The 20,833-nt window shown below is 43.0% G+C and overlaps 1 protein-coding gene across 1 annotated transcript in view; it reads left to right on the top strand.

The window, feature by feature from the left end:
* The first annotated feature begins 1,949 nt into the window (after window positions 1–1,949).
* Window positions 1,950–20,833, top strand: part of KPNA6 (karyopherin subunit alpha 6) — a 57,389-nt gene continuing 38,505 nt past the window's right edge. Inside the window, exon 1 of the mRNA XM_044237673.1 lies at window positions 1,950–2,066. Coding sequence (XP_044093608.1) covers window positions 2,063–2,066 — 4 coding nt within the window. The 5' untranslated portion in view covers window positions 1,950–2,062. The remainder of the gene's footprint in view (window positions 2,067–20,833) is intronic.

Genomic DNA, 20,833 nt, shown 5'->3' on the forward strand with positions numbered 1-20,833 from the left:
AACATAGGCCAGAGGGCTCAGGCTGGGAAAGAAGGACAGTCCTAGCCACTCATCTACTCTGCTTGTGTTCACTGAGCCCTTATTGGCCATAAGATATGCAGATGAGTCTGTGGTGGTATATGGGAGACAGACACTACAGCAAAAGGTTTTGGTGTGTCTGTGGAGGAAGGCTTCATGCTGGGCAAGGGACAGATACAAAGATGAGGAAGATGCTATCCCTTAGACAACCAGGAGAGACTCACCTTATGAGAAATTAGAACGCTAAGTTTTTGCTGTGGAAAATATGTGTCCAGGGCACTGGGGAGCAGAGAGGATAGATACCAGACTGCCTGGAAAAACAGGGTTTTTCAGGAAAGGAAAAGTTGAATTGGGTATTGAAAATGAATTTGCTCACCCCATGATCAAGAGGGAAGGGAGGGCATTACATTCCAGAGGAGACAGCATAGGCAAAGGCAGAAAAGAAGTTAGCATACTTGGGGAAAAGGGGTTCCCCAAATATGGATGGACCCTGGGTTGCCTGGTGGGGAATAGCCCCAAGAAGAGAGTAAGGACCTGCCTTTGTGTCAGATTGAAATGTTTGGGCATTACCTGAGAGCAGGCAGACAACTTGCTAAGCAGAAGAACCACCTGACCAGGTCTCTGCTTTATGGAGTGACTTGCCAAAGACAACTGAGGAGCCTGGAGGTGGGAGACCACTGAAGAGCAGGCAAAATAGACCAAGAGAAAAGAAAGAGGTCTGATCTTGAGCAGAGGTAGTAGGAAGAGAAAGATAATGCTCCCTTTCTTGACCCTGAGTTCCAAAGTTGACTTTTTGAGTTGTTTCCCTCGATGGACCAGGCACAGGCCAGACACACTAGAGAAGGCAATTTGTTCCAACAGAACCTGGAAACCCAGGTCCCTCATTTTGCTTCCAAAAGACAATTCACTGTCTGACCAGTGACTTGAAGACATACCACTCTCCTGTTTGTTGAGGTGGGGGACCAGGACTGGCTTGTCATTATGCAAAAAGGGAGGTCTGATATGCACCAGCCATAAATTTCATGGTTATAGAAGGCACATGAGGGGCGCCTGGGTGGCTCAGTGGGTTAAGCCTCTGCCTTCGGCTCAGGTCATGATCTCAGGGTCCTGGGATCGAGTCCCACGTCGGGCTCTCTGCTCAGCAGGGAGCCTGCTTCCCTCTCTCTCTCTCTGCCTGCCTCTCTGCCTACTTGTGATCTCTCTCTGTCAAATAAATAAATAAAATCTTAAAAAAAAAAAAAAAAAGAAGAAGGCACATGAACGCTTAGCCTCAATTTCCTCATCTCTAAAAAGGGAGATCATTCCTCAATCTCTGGAAGTCACAGGCCCTATTCGTTTGTTGCTTATTCACTAAACAGTTATTTTTTGGCACATATCATGTGCCAGATCCTGTGCAAGGTCCTATAGATGTGGTGATGGTCATACAGAACCCACCCCTGCCCTCAGCTTTCTAGGGGTGGGGGTGGAGGACAACATCGCTCTGTCAGCTATAAAGCCTTGCACCAGTCTGGTCATTTTTCCACTTCTTATCTCCCAATAAGGTTGTAATCGGGTTAACTCTTAGCTTCTTTATTTCCTTATCTCCATATCCTTAAGCAAATCTCTTCCCCCTCTCGAGAGGATTCCTTATTCCCTATATCCAGCTCAGGGTCTATGATTGGCTTTAACTACGAAAAGAAGAAAATTTTCTAGGGGAGGAGACCTCACTATAAAAGAGGAAATAGGAGCAGAAAAAGCTGAGAATCCCTCAGCACACTCGACTTTCTTTAGTAAGTACCCCCTCCTCGTCACTCTTCGCTACTCCTCTTATATTTCACCCCTATTCCCCGCCTTCAGTAGCTGCGGTCTCTTTAAATGCGCTCCTCCCTATAAAATAGGCTGTGGGGCGGAGAGCGCGTTTCTTCCCCGGGTTGAACGTTAAGTTGTTTGTCCGTTTCGGGCTGCCGTCCTGCAGATCCGCCATATTGTCTGCTGAAGCTACCGCTGAAGCTGCCGCCGCTGCCGCTGCCGCTGCCGCCGCCAAGTAGGAGCGAGCGGAGCCGCGATGGGTGAGTAAGGACGCCAGGCCATTGGGGACTCGAGCTGAGGCGGTCCTGGGGTTTGGGGTCTAGCAGGAGCCTGTCTTCGGTCTGCAGGAGATGTCTGAGGTCCTCTCCAAATAGGTTTGAGGGGAGAAGCCAGGCCGGCGGAGACGCTCAGGCCAGTTTGGGGCCGGGCTAGGGCCCTGGCGGGAGCAGTCTTCGAGAGCTGGTTCCGGGAGCACCTTTGCCACTCCTGGAGCCCCCACGTGGTGTCCCAGGGCCGGAGCCCACGCGTTCCCGAGGGCCCTGCGCCGAGACCCGGGCTGGGGGCGAGCTCCCGGCGGCAGGCCGGGGCGGCGTTGAGGGAGCCCTCTCCAGGCGTGTGTTTGACCGACGCGCATCTTGACTGGATTCTGGGGCTCCTCTGAACTCAAGGGAGATCCTGCCTGCGTCGCAAGTAGACTCCTCTAGTGAGGGAACGCCACGCGAGCCGGCTCCAGGCCCGTAACCAGGGGCAGCCATGCCGTAAGCAGCCCGGGCCGCTGAAGGCCGGCAGAACTTGCCGAGCCACGGCCGGAAATGGGGTGGTTCGGTTGGACTCAGAGTGACAGCCTCGTAGTAGAAAACCACAGGCCAAGACCTGGGGGCCATATGTAGAAGATTGGGGATTTCAGGTGTGGGGTTGGCCCGGGTTAGGAGAAAAGGAGCGACCTGTTGCTCTCTGAAGGGACTCCCCTGGCAAGGCCTGTGCGCAGAGAGGAACGATGGCGAAGTCTTTGGACTTGGCGACAGAACCATCAGCGAAGAGCTCTTTCCTCTTAAGCATTAAAAACTATCCATTGCTAAGCTGTTCCTACGCGTGGGCATGGTTCTGACGGCTTTTCATGTCATATTTAATATGCACAACTTAATGAGACAGATACAACTGTTACCCCATTTTCCAGGTAAGGAAACTGAGACTTAGAGGTAAAGTAACTTACCCAAGGTCACACAGTTAGTGGCTAAACCAGGGTGATCCCTCCAAAGCCCTAGTGTAAAGCTGCAGTTCTTTATAGCTTGGCCACCTAGTGGTTGGGCTGGAAAGGGGGAAAGAACGCTTTTGACCCTAGGCGAAGTTGTAAAGGTGTTTTTTTGTGCTTGTGGGCCCACTTTAAAATCTTTAGTCTGCGGGGCGCCTGGGTGGCTCAGTGGGTTAAGCCGCTGCCTTCGGCTCAGGTCATGATCTCAGAGTCCTGGGATCGAGTCCCGCATCGGGCTCTCTGCTCAGCAGGGAGCCTGCTTCCCCCTCTCTCTCTGCCTGCCTCTCTGCCTACTTGTGATTTCTCTCTGTCAAATAAATAAATAAAATCTTTAAAAAAAAAAAAATCTTTACTCTGAATGAAACTGAAAAACTCCAGAGTGAGTTGCTAACCCCAACAGTTGTATGCGGAGGGGTGAGCTAAATGAGATTCTGGGATTGAGTTTTGTTAAGAACCTTGATCCTGAGAAAACATAAAGTATTCCCTGGAGCTGCAAGGCAGTAGCTTTAGAATCAGATCTGGTATTACAATCCTGTCACTTTCTAGGACTCTCATCCAGAGAAGTCAACGTAAATATCAAATGCGGTAGAAGGCATCTAGCACAGTCCACAGAAAATGTTATTTTCCTTTCCGGTTCTTTCTTTTCCTCATCCTTTTCCCCTAGGAGGGGAAAGGGAGTGTTATCAAGATGTTTGAGGACTAAGATAACAGTGTACAGAGCCTACTGAGGGCTCCAGAGGCGTCGGAACAGGTTCTTTTCTACCTTCGGTAGCATTCCTATCCCTTAACCACTCTGGTTTCCAGAATCTATTGTCAAGCCTGATAGGCTTATCTTTCTCTGTAACTGCAGCTTTATGTTATCAATGGAATTTTTAGGGTACTTTTCTCTTATAAATTTTTCTGTTGGCTTTCAATTTTAGGAACACTGGTTCCTCAAATGGAAGGAGCTAATGTTAAGTTTATTGAGCTCAGTGAAAGAAGTTTATAGATTGGGAGCCACCTCAGGACGGTAACATAGCTAGTAAGCAGCACAGCCAGAAATGAGATCCTTACCCATTTTGCTGTATACAAGCCTTTTAGAAGAGTTAAGATGTGAAGTAAAATTAGTCCTTTTCTGGTAGACTTTGAGATGAAGGTTCTTACATGGAGCAACAAAGCCTGAGCAGGGTCCTGACGGGGATTTTTAGTCTAGAGTCAGGTGGCCTCCCTTTCTCTCTCCAGCTCCATTTTAGATACCTCTTCCCTGTCCCATTTGGTCTTTCTGAATGTCCAGCTATTGGTGTTTGTGGTTTTTGCCTGATCCTTATACAAATGATGTGAGTGAAACTAGGATACATTTAATCCTAACATGGAATCAGAGGTAGTTTGAGTTATCTGCATTCATAAATGAATAAACTGAGACTTTAAGAAGGTTAGGTGACTCATCCAAGGCTGATGATTTAGGCCCTTTGTGTTCTGGGGACACTAACACAGCCCTCACCACACCTCCATAAATCTAGAACCTCCTGTATTTCACTGCCTCTCAGGTGTGCTCTACTCAAGGCCTGGCCTATTTCGTATACTGTTTGTCGTGTGCCAAACTTCATTAGCTTTAACAGACTTTTGTAGTGATTTCACTGCTATTAGGAGCCTGTAAGGGTGATGCTTGCTGCCTCTGGAAATTACTTACTCTGACCCTCCTTAGCAGAGACCACAGTCTCTTAAGACTAAGCCTTGGCAGATGCTGGTTGTTTTATCACCCATTCCTGCCATCTTGCTAACCAGGAATCTGGCAGCCCCTCCCCAGCCCCAGGGATAGGTCTTGATTAATATAAACTATAAACCAATCATTGTAATTCTATCTCCCGAGGCAGTGATTGATTTAGGCTTGGGTGTATGAGGCAGCTCTGGCTAAGTAGCAGGAAGGGGAAGCCTGGGGGACTTCTGGAAAAGACTTCCTTATTTAAAAGAGATTTGCCAGGTTTTATTTTATTTTTTGCCAGCTTCTATTTTAACTTGGGTATCACCAAAGTATGAGAGAATAAATAAATAAAGATGGGCAAGCTGTAATAATAGCCAGCTCTTAAATAGAACTTGCTATGTGCTAGGTACTAAGTACTAGAATATTAACTCCTTTACTTCTCAGATTCTCAGGTTCTGGTTAAGGAAACTGAAGCATAGAGAAGTTTAGTAACTTGTGCAAGGTCAGAGCTACTAAAACTTACTCAGGTAGTATGGTTCTAACCAACATATGGGCTGTTAAGGGCTGTGTTCTTCCTCTGGAAAGGAAACAGCCCTTTTCTGACTCTGAAATTGGTTTTAGTAGTGCTGGGGTCCTGAGGCAGAATTTATAAATAAGAGGAAGCAGTTCTGAGGGTGAGAGTAGAGAAGATGGGAAGAATCTGATGTTTTCTTGATGTTTTTGAGCCACTGAATTAGGCAGCTTTGGAAGTGTCCTCTATCTCTTGGTTTAACTAGATACTGAAGGCCACTTCTAGTTTGGTTTTTGGCTGCAAATAACAAAACCTTTCTAACTGAAGTACTTTCTGGTCAAGAAGTAATTTAGCCCATTTCTTCTTTTAGTTTCTCTCCAAAGTTGCCCACCCACTCGTGTGTGACAGCTACTTGCAGAGCTGCCACCTAATCATCAGTCACCACCTAAGTGTCCCACAAGCCTCACTTACTCCCCTTTTCGGGCCTACTTTTCCTGCATTTTTTAAATACTAGAGCCATTGGCCCAGACACTGGGGCATCTATCCATCTTTGGTTGCTCACTCTTTTCTTCCCTTTCTGTATTGGCAGTTGTTAAACACGGTGATCATGTTTACTTCTGAATTGCTTCGTGTAGGTTTTTCTCACAGGAGAGACCCACAAAGAGTAGTAATTCTGTGCTCTTTAACCTTACCTAATCTCAGGCTCCTTGAAGTGGAAATGTGGATGGGGATGTCTGGGTGGCACATTTGTTTGGATGTCCAACTCTTGGTTTTGGCTCAAGTCATGATCTTGAGGTTAACGAATCAGGCTCTGCATCAGGCTTCACACTGAAGTTTAAACCCCCCCGCCCACCGGCATATGCTTGCGCTTTCTCAAAATGATAGATAAATCTTAAAAAAGTGAAAATATGGGTAACACTATTAGTATTAATGAAGATTTCGTGAAGTACGAGATATCAAAAAGAGTGTAAATTGTAAAGGTATTATTTTAGAAGTCCTCCAGATCTCTTCTGTAGCTTCCTGTACCACTGCTCTAATTCTTTCCTATAGCAGTTTTGCTAAAACACCCATTCGATCTTGTCACTCTGCGCCTTAGTTTAGGAACGTTCATGGACTTAGTATCTACAAGATAAAATCATAACCCATACAGTTTGGTATTCAAAGCCTTCCTAATGATTTTACTAATCTTACTCTATTTAAAGATTTACCTACGTATCTTGCACTCCACTCAGACTACCTCCTTTGTATGTTAGCATCACTGGCAAGAAAGTAACAATCCCTTCCTTACCTGTCTTTTCCTGTGGAAATCTTGCCTGGTTTTCAAGGTCTGATTTAAATGCTACCTCCTTTCTGAACTCCTGAATACTTCATACCTTCCAAACTGGAAGTGAATGCTCCTCTGAATTCTGTAGCACTTTGCTCTTGCCTTTCATACAGCCCATTTCGTATTCTTTCTTGTGTTATAGTTACTTAATGTGTAATACAGGGGCATCTGGCTGGCAAAGTAGGTTAATGGTCTGCCAGGATCAAGCTCAGCGTTGGCTCCCCGCTCAGCAGGAAGTCTGCTTCTCCCTCTGACCCTTCCTGCTCTCATGTTCTCTCACTGTCTCTCAAATAAATAAAATCTTAAAAAAAAAAAAAAAATCTGTAATATAATTTGTTCTTCAATCAGTAACTTCATCTCCACAGCCTTATAGTTCTCATCCCTAATATAGGGATAATATCTACATTAAAGGAGTGTTAGGCAGATTCAGTGTGCAAATGCATGTAAACCATTTTAGCATGGTGTTTATTATCATGTAAATAATTACAGTAATTGCTTTTAGTCCCTTAGTGAATAAATGAAGGACTTACTATGTTTCAGGCCCTATGCTAAAAATATATTAATAGATTAAATAGTTTGTTTTTGAGGGGAAGGCAGTAACACATTATGAAAACTTGTCAGAAACATACTTTTAGGGGCCAGGCAGGCAATGGTTATTCACCAGTTTTAGCAAATGTTTATTGAATACCTAGTATGTGCAGTGATGGTTCTGCTCTAGGCCCTGGAAATACAGTGGTGAACAAAACAGACAAAAATCTGTCTTTCTAGTGAAATTTTAGAGTTTATATTCTAATGGGTAATCAACCACATGGAAACTGGCAGGCCCGCTACAGAGCTCCATGTGGTCTATGCAGCTCTAGCCAATTTTTGCCAAGGGGACTGGAGGTCTAGCATTGCCTAATTTCCCATTGCTTTTCACAGTCCCTCTCCCCTTGAAGTTAGAAATCCAGATTTTCATGATATTATTGGATTAAACATTTGTAAATGTTACAAGTTAACTCAAAATCTAAAAAGCTTGGAGCACCTGAGTGGCTCAGTAGTTAAGCCTTTGTCTTGATCAGGTCTCACTCAATCTCATCCTGAGTTAAGGCCCCCGTATTGGGCTCTATGCTGGGCATGGAGACTACTTTAAAAAAAAATTTTTTTTTTTAACCTTAAGCTAACCAAACATTTGGATATTTGAGGCCAAGTATAGTCTAAGAATTGCCTGACTTACAAAATAGTAGAAAATAATATTCTATATATTTTATAAGCTATTTCTTCATCTGTGTATTTTTATTAAAAATTTTTTTGAAAGGATGAAGACAGGCTCCTGGATGGTGTGATCAGTTGGATATCTGACTCTCAGTTTTGGCTCAGGTCATGGTCTCAGGGTTATGAGATTGAGCCCCATGTCTCAGACTCTGTGCCAAGCATGGGAGCATGGGATTCTCTTTCCCTCTGCCCCTTCCACCTGAGCACTTGTGCTCACTTGCTCACTCTCTCTCAAAATAAATAAATGGTCTAAAAAGATTGGTTGAATTTAACATCATACACCTGATCAGTTGCTTTTACAAAAACAGTTTTGATGGCATGCAAGCAAATTGGAGCGGGCTAAGGAATGAATGAGGAGAGGCAAACTGTTTCAATAAGTTTGGAGTATATGGAGGAAAGAAGAGGTTAACGAGGCTCTTATAAAGTCTACCGAGAAATCATGATGACCTGAGTTAGGGCAGTTGGCAGTAGGAATGGAAAAAGAGAGTGCAAAAATAATTAGGAAATAAAACTGGTATTTCTTATTAGTTGGATGTTGGGTAAGGGCAAAGTTGTCAAGAGTAACTCCTAAGATTTTGTCTTGAAAAGCTGAGAGAGGGGCGCCTGGGTGGCTCAGTGGGTTAAGTTGCTGCCTTCGGCTCAGGTCATGATCGCAGGGTCCTGGAATCGCCCGCATCGGGCTCTCTGCTCAGCCTGCTCAGCCGGGAGCCTGCTTCCTTCTCTCTCTCTCTGCCTGCCTCTCTGCCTGCTTGTGATCTCTCTCTGTCAAATAAATAAATAAAATCTTTAAAAAAAAAAAAGAAAGAAAGAAAAGCTGAGAGAGATGTTGGTGCAGACCGCCTAATTCTTTGTATCGGTATTTTCTCAACCTTTTCTTTAATTATCACCCTCCTAAAGAAGGAGGAATTTAGAAAAATTAAATTAGGAATTTAGAAAAAAATTTAAAAGGAATTTATTTTCTAAATAAATTCTAATAATAATTAATAAATTAGAATAAATAATTCTAATAATAAAAAAATTTTCTAAAGTTTTTTTTCCCAAAGCATCCCTCCTGTGAAATTCTCACACACAGATACACTTTTTAAAAAAAATTTTTTTTAAGATTTTATTTACTTATTTGACAGAGAGAAATCACAAATAAATAAATAATAAATAAATAAATAAATAAAAATTTTTAAAAAATGATGAAACAAAAATTTTAGGTTAAAAGTTAAATTTAAAAGTTCTTTGCAGGGACGCCTGGGTGGCTCAGTGGGTTAAGCAGCTGCCTTCGGCTCAGGTCATGATCCCAGCGTCCTGGGATGGAGTCCCACATCAGGCTCCTTGCTCGGCAGGGAGCCTGCTTCTCCCTCTGCCTCTGCCTGCTTCTCTGTCTGCCTGTGCTTGCTCTCTCTCCCTCTCTTTCTGACAAATAAATAAAATCTTTAAAAAAAATAAAAATAAAAATAAAAGCTCTTTGCATTTAACTAAGTTTTGTAGCCATATTTACTGAATAACTCTTTTTTTTTTTAAGATTTTTATTTATTTATAAGACACACAGAGATCACAAGTAGGCAGAGAGGCAAGCAGAGAGAAAGGGGAAAGCAGGCTCCCTGCTGAGCAGAGAGCCCCATGCGAGACTCGATCCCAGGACGCTGGGATCATGACCTGAGCCGAAGGCAGCCGCTTAACCAACCAAGCCACCCAGGCGTCCCTACTGAATAACTCTTAATGTAATTTACGTGAATGATAATGTATCGAATTGCATATGCAAGTTAGCATTTATAATAACTAATGTAATAAAAATTAAAAATCGTTCAAAGCTGTTCATTTTCTAATAATAGAAAAAATCACTTAAAGTTATTTTTGGTGAACGTTTAAACTGCTTGATATGAAAAAACTTGCAACTTAACTAGCTTTTAGATACTCTTAGATATTGTTGACTTTTTTCTTTTCAATACTCAGCGTTACTAATCATGACAAATTTTAGTTTGTAGAATTAAATAATATAAACTTTTAATTTCCAAAAAACCCTTGTCACACACAAAAGCTCCAAGTATAAGACATAGATAATCTATAAGGCATAACAGGTCACTTCTTGTATGACTTTGAGATTCAGTGGTCAATCAGGAGAAAGTCCCTCAGTTGTGACCATCTGTTCACCATAACTTTGTAGTACAGATCTTGCATACTTATTATTGTCTGCCTTCCATGGAATCAGTGTCAGTACTGATCTGATTAAAGAATATGCCTTTGGCTCAGGTCAAGATCCTAGGGTTCTGGGATCGAGTCCCCCATCGGGCTCCCTGCTCAGTAGGAAGCCTGCTTCTCCCTCTCCCACTCCACCTGCTTATGTCCCCTTTCTCCCTGTGTGTCTCTCTGTCAAATGAAATCTTTCAAAAAAAAAAAAATGCTGCTCATGTAATACTCAAGAAAACCTAATGAGAGAAATTAAATACTAAGGAATAAGACTTTATTGATAATGTTGAGCTTTGGAGCATCACATATCATTGTAATATCTAAGTTCCCACACTCCCCTTGAACCAGTTTTACCCTTTTGGGTGCAGTGTTTCCCTCATTGAGAATGCATGCCTTTAAGAAACCATTTATGTCAGATATTTCAGAATTTTAATCGTTTAGATTTTAGAAAGACATTATAATGTATAAGAGTTAGATGACTCTACCCGACACTCTGTTGGAGGTGCTATCGGGTAGAGTCATATATAGTCAAGTATTATTAATATTTTGTATGAAGCCATTAAGTGGGGTAAATAAAGAGTGTAGTCTCATGTTTTGTTCGAGTTTTGCTGAATGTGTTTTGAAGCTGTATTTACTAAATATTTTATTTTCAGAGCTCTTCTGACTTCAGAATTTCAAATAAGGGATTATGGATTGTGAATTAAAAGAAATGTATAAGGAGCAGGTTTATAGAAAAGGTGATAGTTTAAAAAAAAATTAGCGTGCTTTTTTTCAAAAAGATGTTTCTTGGGGGGGCCTGGGAGGTTCAGTCAGTTAGACATCTAACTTGATCTCAGCTCAGGTCTTGAGTTCAAGTCCTGCATTGGGCTCCACCCTGGGCAGGGAGGCTACTTGAAAAAAATAAAGAAGAGGTGTTTCTGGGATATGGGTGAAAGGAACCCGTTAGGTATTAAGTGTGGACCACAGGTGTAATTTGAATGTTACCATCATCTTCCAAAGAGGCCATAATTGTCTAATGAGACATGATTGGAACTGCTTATTTTGGGGTGAGGTATATGGTAGAGAATAAGCCCTTTAAAAAAAAAAAAAAGATTTCTTTATTAGAGAGAGAGACTGGGGTAAGTCGCAGAGGGAGAAAAATCTCCAAGCAGACTCCCTACTGAGCAGGGAGCCCAACACAGGGCCTGATGGCACAACCCGTGAGATCACTACCTGACCAAAAACCAGTAGTTGGGCACTCAACTGACTGAGCCACCCAGGCACCCCAAGACTAGGCCCTTTTTTAAAACTCTGGCTCATTGGTTCTTACAGCCTAGCTTTGGAGGGAGTGAAGATAGACTAGAAGGATAAAGATCAAGAGAAAGGAGCTACAGTGTTAGGAGAAAAGGAAAAACCACCTGTTAGAGAGAGCAAGAAAATATAGCTGTCTTCTTTGAACCTAAATTCCTAGAAATTGCCCTCATGGGGAATTGAGGCCTTTCAGAGTAGGAGCAGAGAAGAAAAAGAAAATACCATTGATTCAGCACCGTGGCCCTAGACACCATCATATTACTTCATCAGTCCTATAGGGCTATAAAGTTTATTATGCTCATTTTATAGATAATGAAAGTAGAGACTCAAAGGTAGTGGTTATGCCATTGGGATTGGAGCCCAACCCACCTGCCTCCCAAATTGGTGCTCTTTCTTTCAACACCATTTTGGAAGGAGTTGACAGGGTTGAGGGGCAGCACTGGATGTCTGTCCACAGCATGCCCTCTGAGGGCAGAAAGGATTCCCTTTGTGTGGCCTCTCAGTCTGGTTCTCCTCCCCCATATTGTCTTGGGCCCTTTGTTTGTGGGGCCTCAGAAGACTGCCTCCCAGAGTTGGCTCCTCCTTTTTGGATTAATATATATGGGTTAGAGAAATCTCTGCTTTTAATTTGTCAGAAGGGCTCTTGGAAAAGCCCTTTCTCAGATTACTAAAAGTTAAAAAAAAAAAAAAAAAAGCTAATCAGGGAGATTTGTGTAATTCAGCCCACAGACAGTGCAGAACCCACCTTGTTCACAGACTAGGGATGGAAAGCATGGTGCTGCAGAATAGAGGCCAACTCGCCAGGAGTTTACTTTTATATGTCAGGGATGTGTTACTGTGGACCTTTGTTTTTATACCTAACCAAACTGTTCTTGTTCCTTAAACCAACGGTGGGCTTTCTGATCACCTAACCCTTGCTTCTGGTGAACTGCTCTCCCTCCCCATCTCTTAAATTACCTTCAGAAATAGATTTTTTTAAGATTGTGTTTATTTGACACAGAGAGAGACAGCAAGAGGGAATACAAGCAGGGGGAATGGGAGAGGGAGAAGCGGGCTTCCCAGTGAGCAGGGAGCCTGATGCAGCACTGGATCCTAGGACTCTGGGATCCTGACCTGAGCTGAAGGCAGATGCTTAATGACTGAGCCACCCAGGCTCCCCACCCTTCAGAAATATTAACCATCTAATGGGGTGCCTTGTTGGCTCAGTTGGTTAATGGTCTTGCACACTTGCTCTTGCTCTTTCTCTCTCTCTCTCTCTAGTATGCTCTCTCTCTAATAGATAAATAAAATATTTAAAGAGAAAGGAAGGAAGGGAGGAAGGAAGGAGGGAATGAACAAACAAATAAACGAACGAATATTAACCATCTAGCCTTCAAAGACCCCTGTAGAGCTTATACTCTATACAGATAGTTCTCACTCCCACCTTCTGAACTCATTGATCACTTAGATTTATGGATTTTATATTTTCTATTAACATATAATGTATTAGCCTCAGGGGCACAGGTCTGTGAATCATCAGGCTTTTTTTTTTTTTTTTTTTTTTAAAGATTTTATTTATTTATTTGACAGAGAGAGAGATCACAAGCAGGCGGAGAGTCAGGCAGAGAGAGAGAGAGAGAAGCAGGCTCCCGCCAAGCAAAGAGCCCGATGCGGGGCTCGATCCCAGGACACTGAGATCATGACCTGAGCCGAAGGCAGCGGCTTAATCCACTGAGCCACCCAGGTGCCCCTGTGAATCATCAGGCTTACACACTTCGCAGCACTCACTATAGCACATACCCTCCCCACTTAGGGCTTTAATGTTCTTGATGCTATGAGAGTAAAGTAAGTTGTAAAACTTCCTAAAGGCAGAAACCTTTACACAGTACCTGGCACACACATTTTTTAAAATGAGTAATAAATCACTTGTCTATTTGAGTTAGTTTAGAGATGATTATTTGGAATATATAATTTTTTAAAGATTTTGTTTATTTTAAATTCACTTAACATAATGTATTATTGGTTTCAGAGGTAGAGTTCAGTGATCCATCAGTGTGATAAGATTTTATTTATTTGGGGGTGCCTGGGTGGCTGAGTCGGTTAAGCGGGCTGCCTTCGGCTCAGGTCATGATTCCAGGGTCCTGGGATCAAGTCCTGCATCAGGCTTTCTGCTCAGCGGGGAGCCTGTTTCCCTCTCTCTCTCTTTCTCTGCCTGCCTCTCTGTCAATAAATAAAATTTTTAAAAAATAGAAAGATTTTATTTATTTGACGCAGAGCACAAGCAGGAGGAACAGCATGGGGAGAGGGAAAAGCAGGCTCCCTGCTGAGCAGGGAGCCCAGTTTGGGGCTGGAACTCAATATGGGGCTCCATCCCAGGACCCTGGGATCATGACCCAAGCCAAAGGCAGACGCTTAACCGACTGAGCCACCCAGGCACCACAAGATACTATTTTAAAGTAATCTGTGCATCCAGTATGGGGCTCGAACTTCAACCTCAAGATCAAGAGTTGCACACTTTACGGACTGAACCAGCCAAGTGCTCCTCTTTTTTTCTTGATTTCCTTGAACACTGTGAGTGCTTAGAAGATATTCAGTGAATATTTTGGGGCTGGCTTAAATGGAAGTTGAGCTCTTTGATTACTCTACTTTAATTCATCTTAGTTCCTTGTAGCACCTAGTGGCAGTGGCAATAAATTGTCCCGAAGAAGGTGAGAACTGCCAGATTCTGTACAATCTACAAAGGATAGTTGAAAATTTTCTTCTGGAGAAGCTGAAACTGTAGCTATCCTAGTCCTGTCCTGTGTTTCTCACTACCCCTTATTTCCCACCCCTGGGTCTGACCATTACATTTACATACAGACTCAAGGGCCAAAAGGACTAGTAAATCTACAGGAGAATTAGGATTAGAGAGCTAGTCTTTGGGGCTGTCAGCATCTGATTGAGTCAGTACCTCAGTGTGCCATACTTAACTTAGACCTTGAGCTTTGAATACATAGTTGTGTATGCAGGTATTTTGTCACATGGTCTTTTAGCCAAACCACCTAGTTACAGATTTAGCTTTGTTTCCTAGAGTGATCACTGCTCAGCCCAGTCCCGTGAGGATCTGCCAGATTAGGAGTAGCCTTAATATGGCCCCATTGTGGACGGACCCAGTTGTCCCATAGAAGAGCCTCTCCTATTGTCTTGATGACTAGCATTTCTGACAGGCTGGCAGATAACACCCTGAGAGCCTCATGCTGTCATACCTGTTTATATACTGTTTTGTTTGCAGTATTTCCTGGTCATGAAGCTAGGGGAGAAATTCCAGAAGTTTGAAAAGCTGTTATTACCAAACCTAATCCAAAAGTACTTTTGTGTATATTCTCATTTATCTTCATAACTCTGAGGTATGAGACAGGGCAAGGGTAGGAAAATCAAGATACAGATAAGTGACACCCACGGTTGTTCATTTATTGAATAGCAAAACCAAAAATCAGGTTGTCTAGCCTTGTAGTTCCTTTCACCAGTACCACACTGTTCCTAGCATGCCTTTTTGTGGTCCATCTAGCACGACTGCCTTCTCTCAGCCTAGCTATTTCTAATACAAACCCTTGAAGATACTCTGTCCATTTATATAATGTTGAACTTTTAAAAAAACATTTATTTGTTTTATTTTTTAAGATTGAGAGAGCAGGGGGCGCCTTGCTGGCTCAGTGGGTTAAAGCCTCTGCCTTCTGTTCAGGTCATGATCCCAGGGTCCTGGGATCGAGCCCCGCATCGGGCTCTCTGCTCAGCGGGGAGCCTGCTTCCCTTCCTGCCTCTCTGCCTATTTGTGATCTCTGTCTGTCAAATAAATAAATAAAATCTTTAAAAAAAAAAAAAAAGAGCAGGGGGAGGGGCAGAGGGAGAACAGTGGACTCCCAACTGAGCATGGTGCCCAGCTGTGGGCTCTATCTCACTACCCGAGGTTATGACCTGAGCTGAAATCAAGAGTCAGATGTTTAACTGAGCCAACCAGGCACCCCCATAATGCTGAACTTTTTAAAAACCATTTTCAAGCCCTACACCAGAGTTCAGTGACATTTATGTCAGCTCATGGTATTTCCCTCATCTTGATATCATCAGTGTCGCTGCCGCCGCAACCCGCCAGTGACTCCCTTCGACACACAAATGCATGCCTGCACATGGGGTGGGGCACTTGTCAAACAAGGAGGATTAGCTCAAATGCTTGTTTTTGTTTTTCCTTTGAAGTGGCAAACAGCCTTCAAATGACTGCCTAACCACCTGTCAGTCCCTACATTTTTCTACTTCTGTTGCTATCGGTGTTATTGTCATCTAATATTTGTATTCCCCATTCCTGGCAAGAATTGGATCATCCTTATTGAGGGATGAATCAGGCAATGGTTAGGGTAGTAGAAGGAACATTGTTGACCCTCCTTCCAGAAAATAAGAAGGGAATCCCCATGTGGCTAGTATGCTGTTAAGTAAGGTATATGTAATGGAGAGAGCATTGGTTTTTAGAAATACCTGGATTCGACCCATTTAATTGACTGGGTCCTTCTCCAAGTTATGCCTTCGTTTCCATACCTCTAAAATGGGGGTTCTTTTTTTCTTTTTTAAGATTTTATTTATTTATTTGAGAGAGAGAGTATGAGCGAGAGAACAGAAGCAAGAGGAGCAGCAGAGGCAGAGGGAGAACCAGGTTCCCCACTGAGCAGGGAGCCCAATGTGGGGCTCAGATCCCAGGACCCTGGGATCATGACCTGAGCCAACTGCAGTCGCTTAATGGACTGAGCCACCCTGGTGCTCCTAAAATGGGGGTTCTATATGAGTTATGCCTTAAAAGCTAAGCAAATCATTACTTAATTATTACCATTCAAATTTGAATTTTCCTTGGGAATATCCCCTCACAGAGGTTAGACACTGACTTTGGGATATTTCAAAGATCTTTCGGGGCGCCTGGGTGGCTCAGTGGGTTAAGCCGCTGCCTTCGGCTCAGGTCATGATCTCAGGGTCCTGGGATCGAGTCCCACATCGGGCTCTCTGCTCAGCAGGGAGCCTGCTTCCCTCTCTCTCTCTGCCTGCCTCTCAGTCTACTTGTGATTTCTCTCTGTCAAATAAATAAATAAAATCTTTAAAAAAAAAAAAAAAGATCTTTCAAAAGGGGTATTTTAGGGCTTTTACTCTGGATTTAGATAAAACCTTTTGACCATGGCTAGAGACTTTGGAAAGCATTCTGGACTAAACTCAAAGACTGTTTCACACCTAGCAGTAAGGACACAGATGTGTTATTTTTCTTGGCAGGAGCATCATGATTCTTGCCTTCTTTGGAGCCTGACAGAGGTCTCCTAGAAAGACACAAAACTAAGAAGCTTGAACTAAACCAGAACTAAGAAACTTAATATAGGAGAGGCACTTGCTGTATACTGCAGCAGTTTTTTGGTTTATAGACTGGTTTAATCAGAAAAACTATTACTTTGAAGGCATCACAACTAAAAATAAATTCATTAAGAAAGGACTTCTGGGGATCACTGGTTTGTTTTGTTTTCCTCATGTGCTAGGTATTATATGTAATACCTAAAATGAATAGGTATCCATTTACAAAAGAATGAAGTTGGATATTCCCACCCATCCCCCCGCTTGACCTTACACTATATACAAAATTAACTCAGTGGATCAAAGACAAATATGAAAGGCTAAAACTATAAAACTCAAGAAAACAGAGTAGATCTTCATCACCTTGGATTAGACAATAGTTTCTTAGATACAACAAATCAGCACAAGCAACCAAAAAGGAAAAACATAAAATGGACTTAGTCAAAATTTAAAACTTTCAGGGTGCCTGGGTGGCTCAGTGGGTTAAGCCTCTGCCTTCGACTCAGCTCATGATTTCAGGGTCCTGGGATCGAGCCCCGCATCAGGCTCTCTGTTCCACAGGAAGCCTGCTTTCCCTCCCACCTCCACCTGCCTCTTTGCCTACTTGTGATCTCTGTCAAATAAATAAATAAAATCTTCAAAAAAATTTTTTTAAACTTTTGTGCTTCAAAAGGCACTATCATAGGGATGCCTGGGTGGCTCAGTTGTTTGGGTGTCTAACTCTTGATTTTGGCTCAGGTCATGATCTAGGGGTCTTGGGAGTGAGCTCCAAGCTCAGTGAGGAGTCTGCTTGATATTCTCTCTCTCAACTAAATAACTCTTTTATTAGAAAAGGCACTGTCATGCATAATGAAAATTATGTAAGTGTTCACTCATTGCATAGTTGGCTACCAGACAGCTAACATGACAAAATGCAACTCAATTTTTTTTTTTTCAGCTTTCATTTATTTGAGAGAGCACATATGCAGAAGCAAGCACAAGTGGTTGGGAGGGAGAGGTGGAGGGAGAGGTAGGGGACCCCCCCACAATGGAGCAGGGAGCCTGGTATGGAGCTGGATCCCCAGACCCTAGGTCAGCTTGAGCCGAAGGCAGATGCTTAACCAGCTGAGCCACCCAATTGCCCCAAAACACAACTCAATTTTAATAATTGATTCTTAGCCTGCTATCTATATATATATATTTTCCCCTGTTTTCTTTTTTAAGATTTTATTTGTTTATTTGAGATTGAGAGAGTGTGAGCTGAAGGGGGCTGAGGAGCAGAGGGACAGGGACAAGCAGATCACACTGAGCATGGAGCCCAGTGTGGGGCTCCATCTCATGACCCTGAGATCATGTCCTGAGCCAGAATCAAGAGTCAGATTCTCAACCAGCGGAGCCATTTAGTTGCCCCTTATCTTTCTCTGTCTTCTATACAAATTGGTATATTCCTATTCCAGATTTTTTGTTTTGTATTTTTTTTAAAGCTTTTATTTATTTATTCATGAGAGAATGAGTGAGAGAGAGCATGAGAGAGGAGAAGGTCAGAGGGAGAAGCAAACTCCCCAAAGAGCTGGGAGCCCGATGCCGGACTCGATCCTGGAAGTCCGGGATCATGACCTGAGCCGAAGGCAGTCGTTCAACCAACTGAGCCACCCAGGCGCCCCTGTATTTTTATTTTGTTGAGTTTGTTGTTAACTGCTTTGAATCCTTTGGGAAACTTAAGTTTAAAATGTTGGTTGGAACATTTGAGAGCACGTGTGTGATGTGCACTGTGCCATTGATTCCTGCTCTCAAAGATTTAATGGTTTAGAAGTGAGAGGAATGAGTTGTAAATTAAAACTGTGTCATTGCAGGTTGTCAGTAGGAACCAATTTGGGTAACAAATCAGAGATAAAGTGGCCACTAGTTAAAATGACAAGGACATATTTTAATCGATAATATACTATTTTAACAGGGAAAAGTGTGCGCTGAATTCAACTTCGATTTCTGTAGGGTTAACTAGGCATTTTAAAGGGAGGATAGAAGAATGGGGGGAGGGACGACTGGGTGGCTCAGTTGGTTAAGCAGCTGCCTTCGGCTCAGGTCATGATCCCAGCGTCCTGGGATCGAGTCCCACATCAGGCTCCTTGCTCGGCAAGGAGCCTGCTTCTCCCTCTGCCTCTGCCTGCCTCTCTGTCTGCCTGTGCTCGCTCACTCTCCCTCTCTCTCTGACAAATAAATAAAGAAAATCTTTAAAAAAAAAAAAAAAGAATGGGGGGACAGAGAACGGGGACTCAAAAGAGTCAGGGAAGTGAAAAATTACAAAAGATGAGAAAGGGGGATTAGTTCATCTGAAACCCACCTGGGTTTGCTTACTGGTGCTTATTGACCTTAGGCTCCTACCCTGCCACAGAGCCTGGGAAATGGGGTCCTATTTTCATGTATTGGTGGAACAAACTGTAAATTCTTTTGCAGTCTTGAGATTTTCTCAAACGGAACTATGTTACTGTTTTGTTCAAAGATTTATAGGCCATCGTTGAGGCCTAGTTGAGAAAAGGCTCAGAGGAAGCTGGATAGACTTTGGTTAAGGAGAGACTGACACAGGTAGAAATCAGTTTATTAATCTGTTAAAGTTTGGGGACTCTAAGGCCAAGTGTATGGTAATGGCATTAACTGAACAAGGGAAGAAACTGGCAGGAGGCAGTAGTAACAGTAGAGATTTTGTACTTGACATAGAAGTGGAGGTTGGGGGGCACCTGCATGGCTCAGTGGGTTAAAGCCTCTGCCTTCGGCTCAGGTCATGATCGAAGGGTCCTGGAATTGAGCCCCACATCGTGCTCTCTGCTCAGCAGGGAGCCTGCTTCCCCCATCTCTGCCTGCCTCTCTGCCTACTTGTGATCTCTGTCTGTCAAATAAATAAACAGAATCTTTAAAAAAAAAAAAAGTGGAGGTTGAAGAAAGGGCGATTGTCCACACTGACAGAGATGGGCACTGAAGAGAACACAGTATGAAACCTGAGGAGTGGCAGGAAAGGTAGAAGTGGGAGAAGGTGGCGCTGTCAGAATCATGGGTAGAGTTTCAAGAAGGCAAAGGTGATCATAGGTGATGAATTAGGAAGTCTAATAGAATCAAGGCAGACAAGGTCACTGGATTTAGTAGTCTAAAACATATTCTTCTGAAGTACTTGTGTGTCCTGATTTACAGATTGTTTTTATTCAGTCTTCATACCAATTCTGGAAGAAATCCATGGTTTCAGGTTTCTAGGAAGAAACCCTTCTAAAATCTGCCTTTGGAAATTGTGCTCCACTCTAGTCACAGGAAGATTTCTTTGTTGTACACTTTTTTTTTATTTTTTACTTTTAGATTTTTATTTATTTATTTGGCAGGCAGAGAGGCAGGCAGAGAAATGTGGGGCTTGATCCCAGGCTATCCTGGGATCAGGACCTGAGCTGAAGGCAGAGGCTTTAACCCACTCAGCCACCCAGGCACCCCTGCTGTACACTTTTTCCGTGACTTACACTTCCTGGGAAACGTGTATTATGCAGCTATTACAGCTAGGCCTTGTGTCTGAGGCAGTGTAGGTGTTCAGTAAATATTGAATAAATACTTGAACAGTGATTCATTAATAAATACTTGTGTGTCTATGATACTGTAGATGCTGGAGATACAAAAAAAGGTCTGCCTTTGCAGAACTTAAAACATCCTATGGAAGAGAATAGACACAGACTGTAAAATAGTGTAATGAAGGGAGTAAAACAGGTGTTCTGACAAAAATAAGAGTAGTTTACTTTGGGTTAAGGTAATGAGGAAAGGACCTAGCAATTCTAAGAGCTAGGGAAGAGCACTGTGGACAGAGAGAAAACAGGAAATGTGAAGACTGCAACCAGAAACAGCCTCCAAATAGTGATGGGGCCATTGTGACAGGGACATACGATGATGAAGATACAGAGTTGAATGAGATGAGATGAATATATAGGCAGGACCTTGAATTTGGAAGAGGTTTTTATTCTACTTGGGAGTAGTGGTGTCTCTGGTTTTGTTGTGTGATGGATGGGGGGTTAGGGGAAGAGAGGAAGAGGTAGGCTGTTTAGTAGCCAGGTGAGATAGTAGTGACTTGAATGGTATGGGGATCAGGAATTAAGACATGTAAATATAATCAAGATATATTCGGAGATAAAACTGAGACAGGTTTTGGCAGTACATTAGATGAAAGTGGAGACAGAGGGAATCAGGGATGGCTTTTTC

The sequence above is a fragment of the Neovison vison genome, chromosome 2 (assembly GCF_020171115.1).
Source record: "Neovison vison isolate M4711 chromosome 2, ASM_NN_V1, whole genome shotgun sequence".
In the NCBI taxonomy this organism is placed as follows: Eukaryota; Metazoa; Chordata; class Mammalia; order Carnivora; family Mustelidae; genus Neogale; species Neogale vison.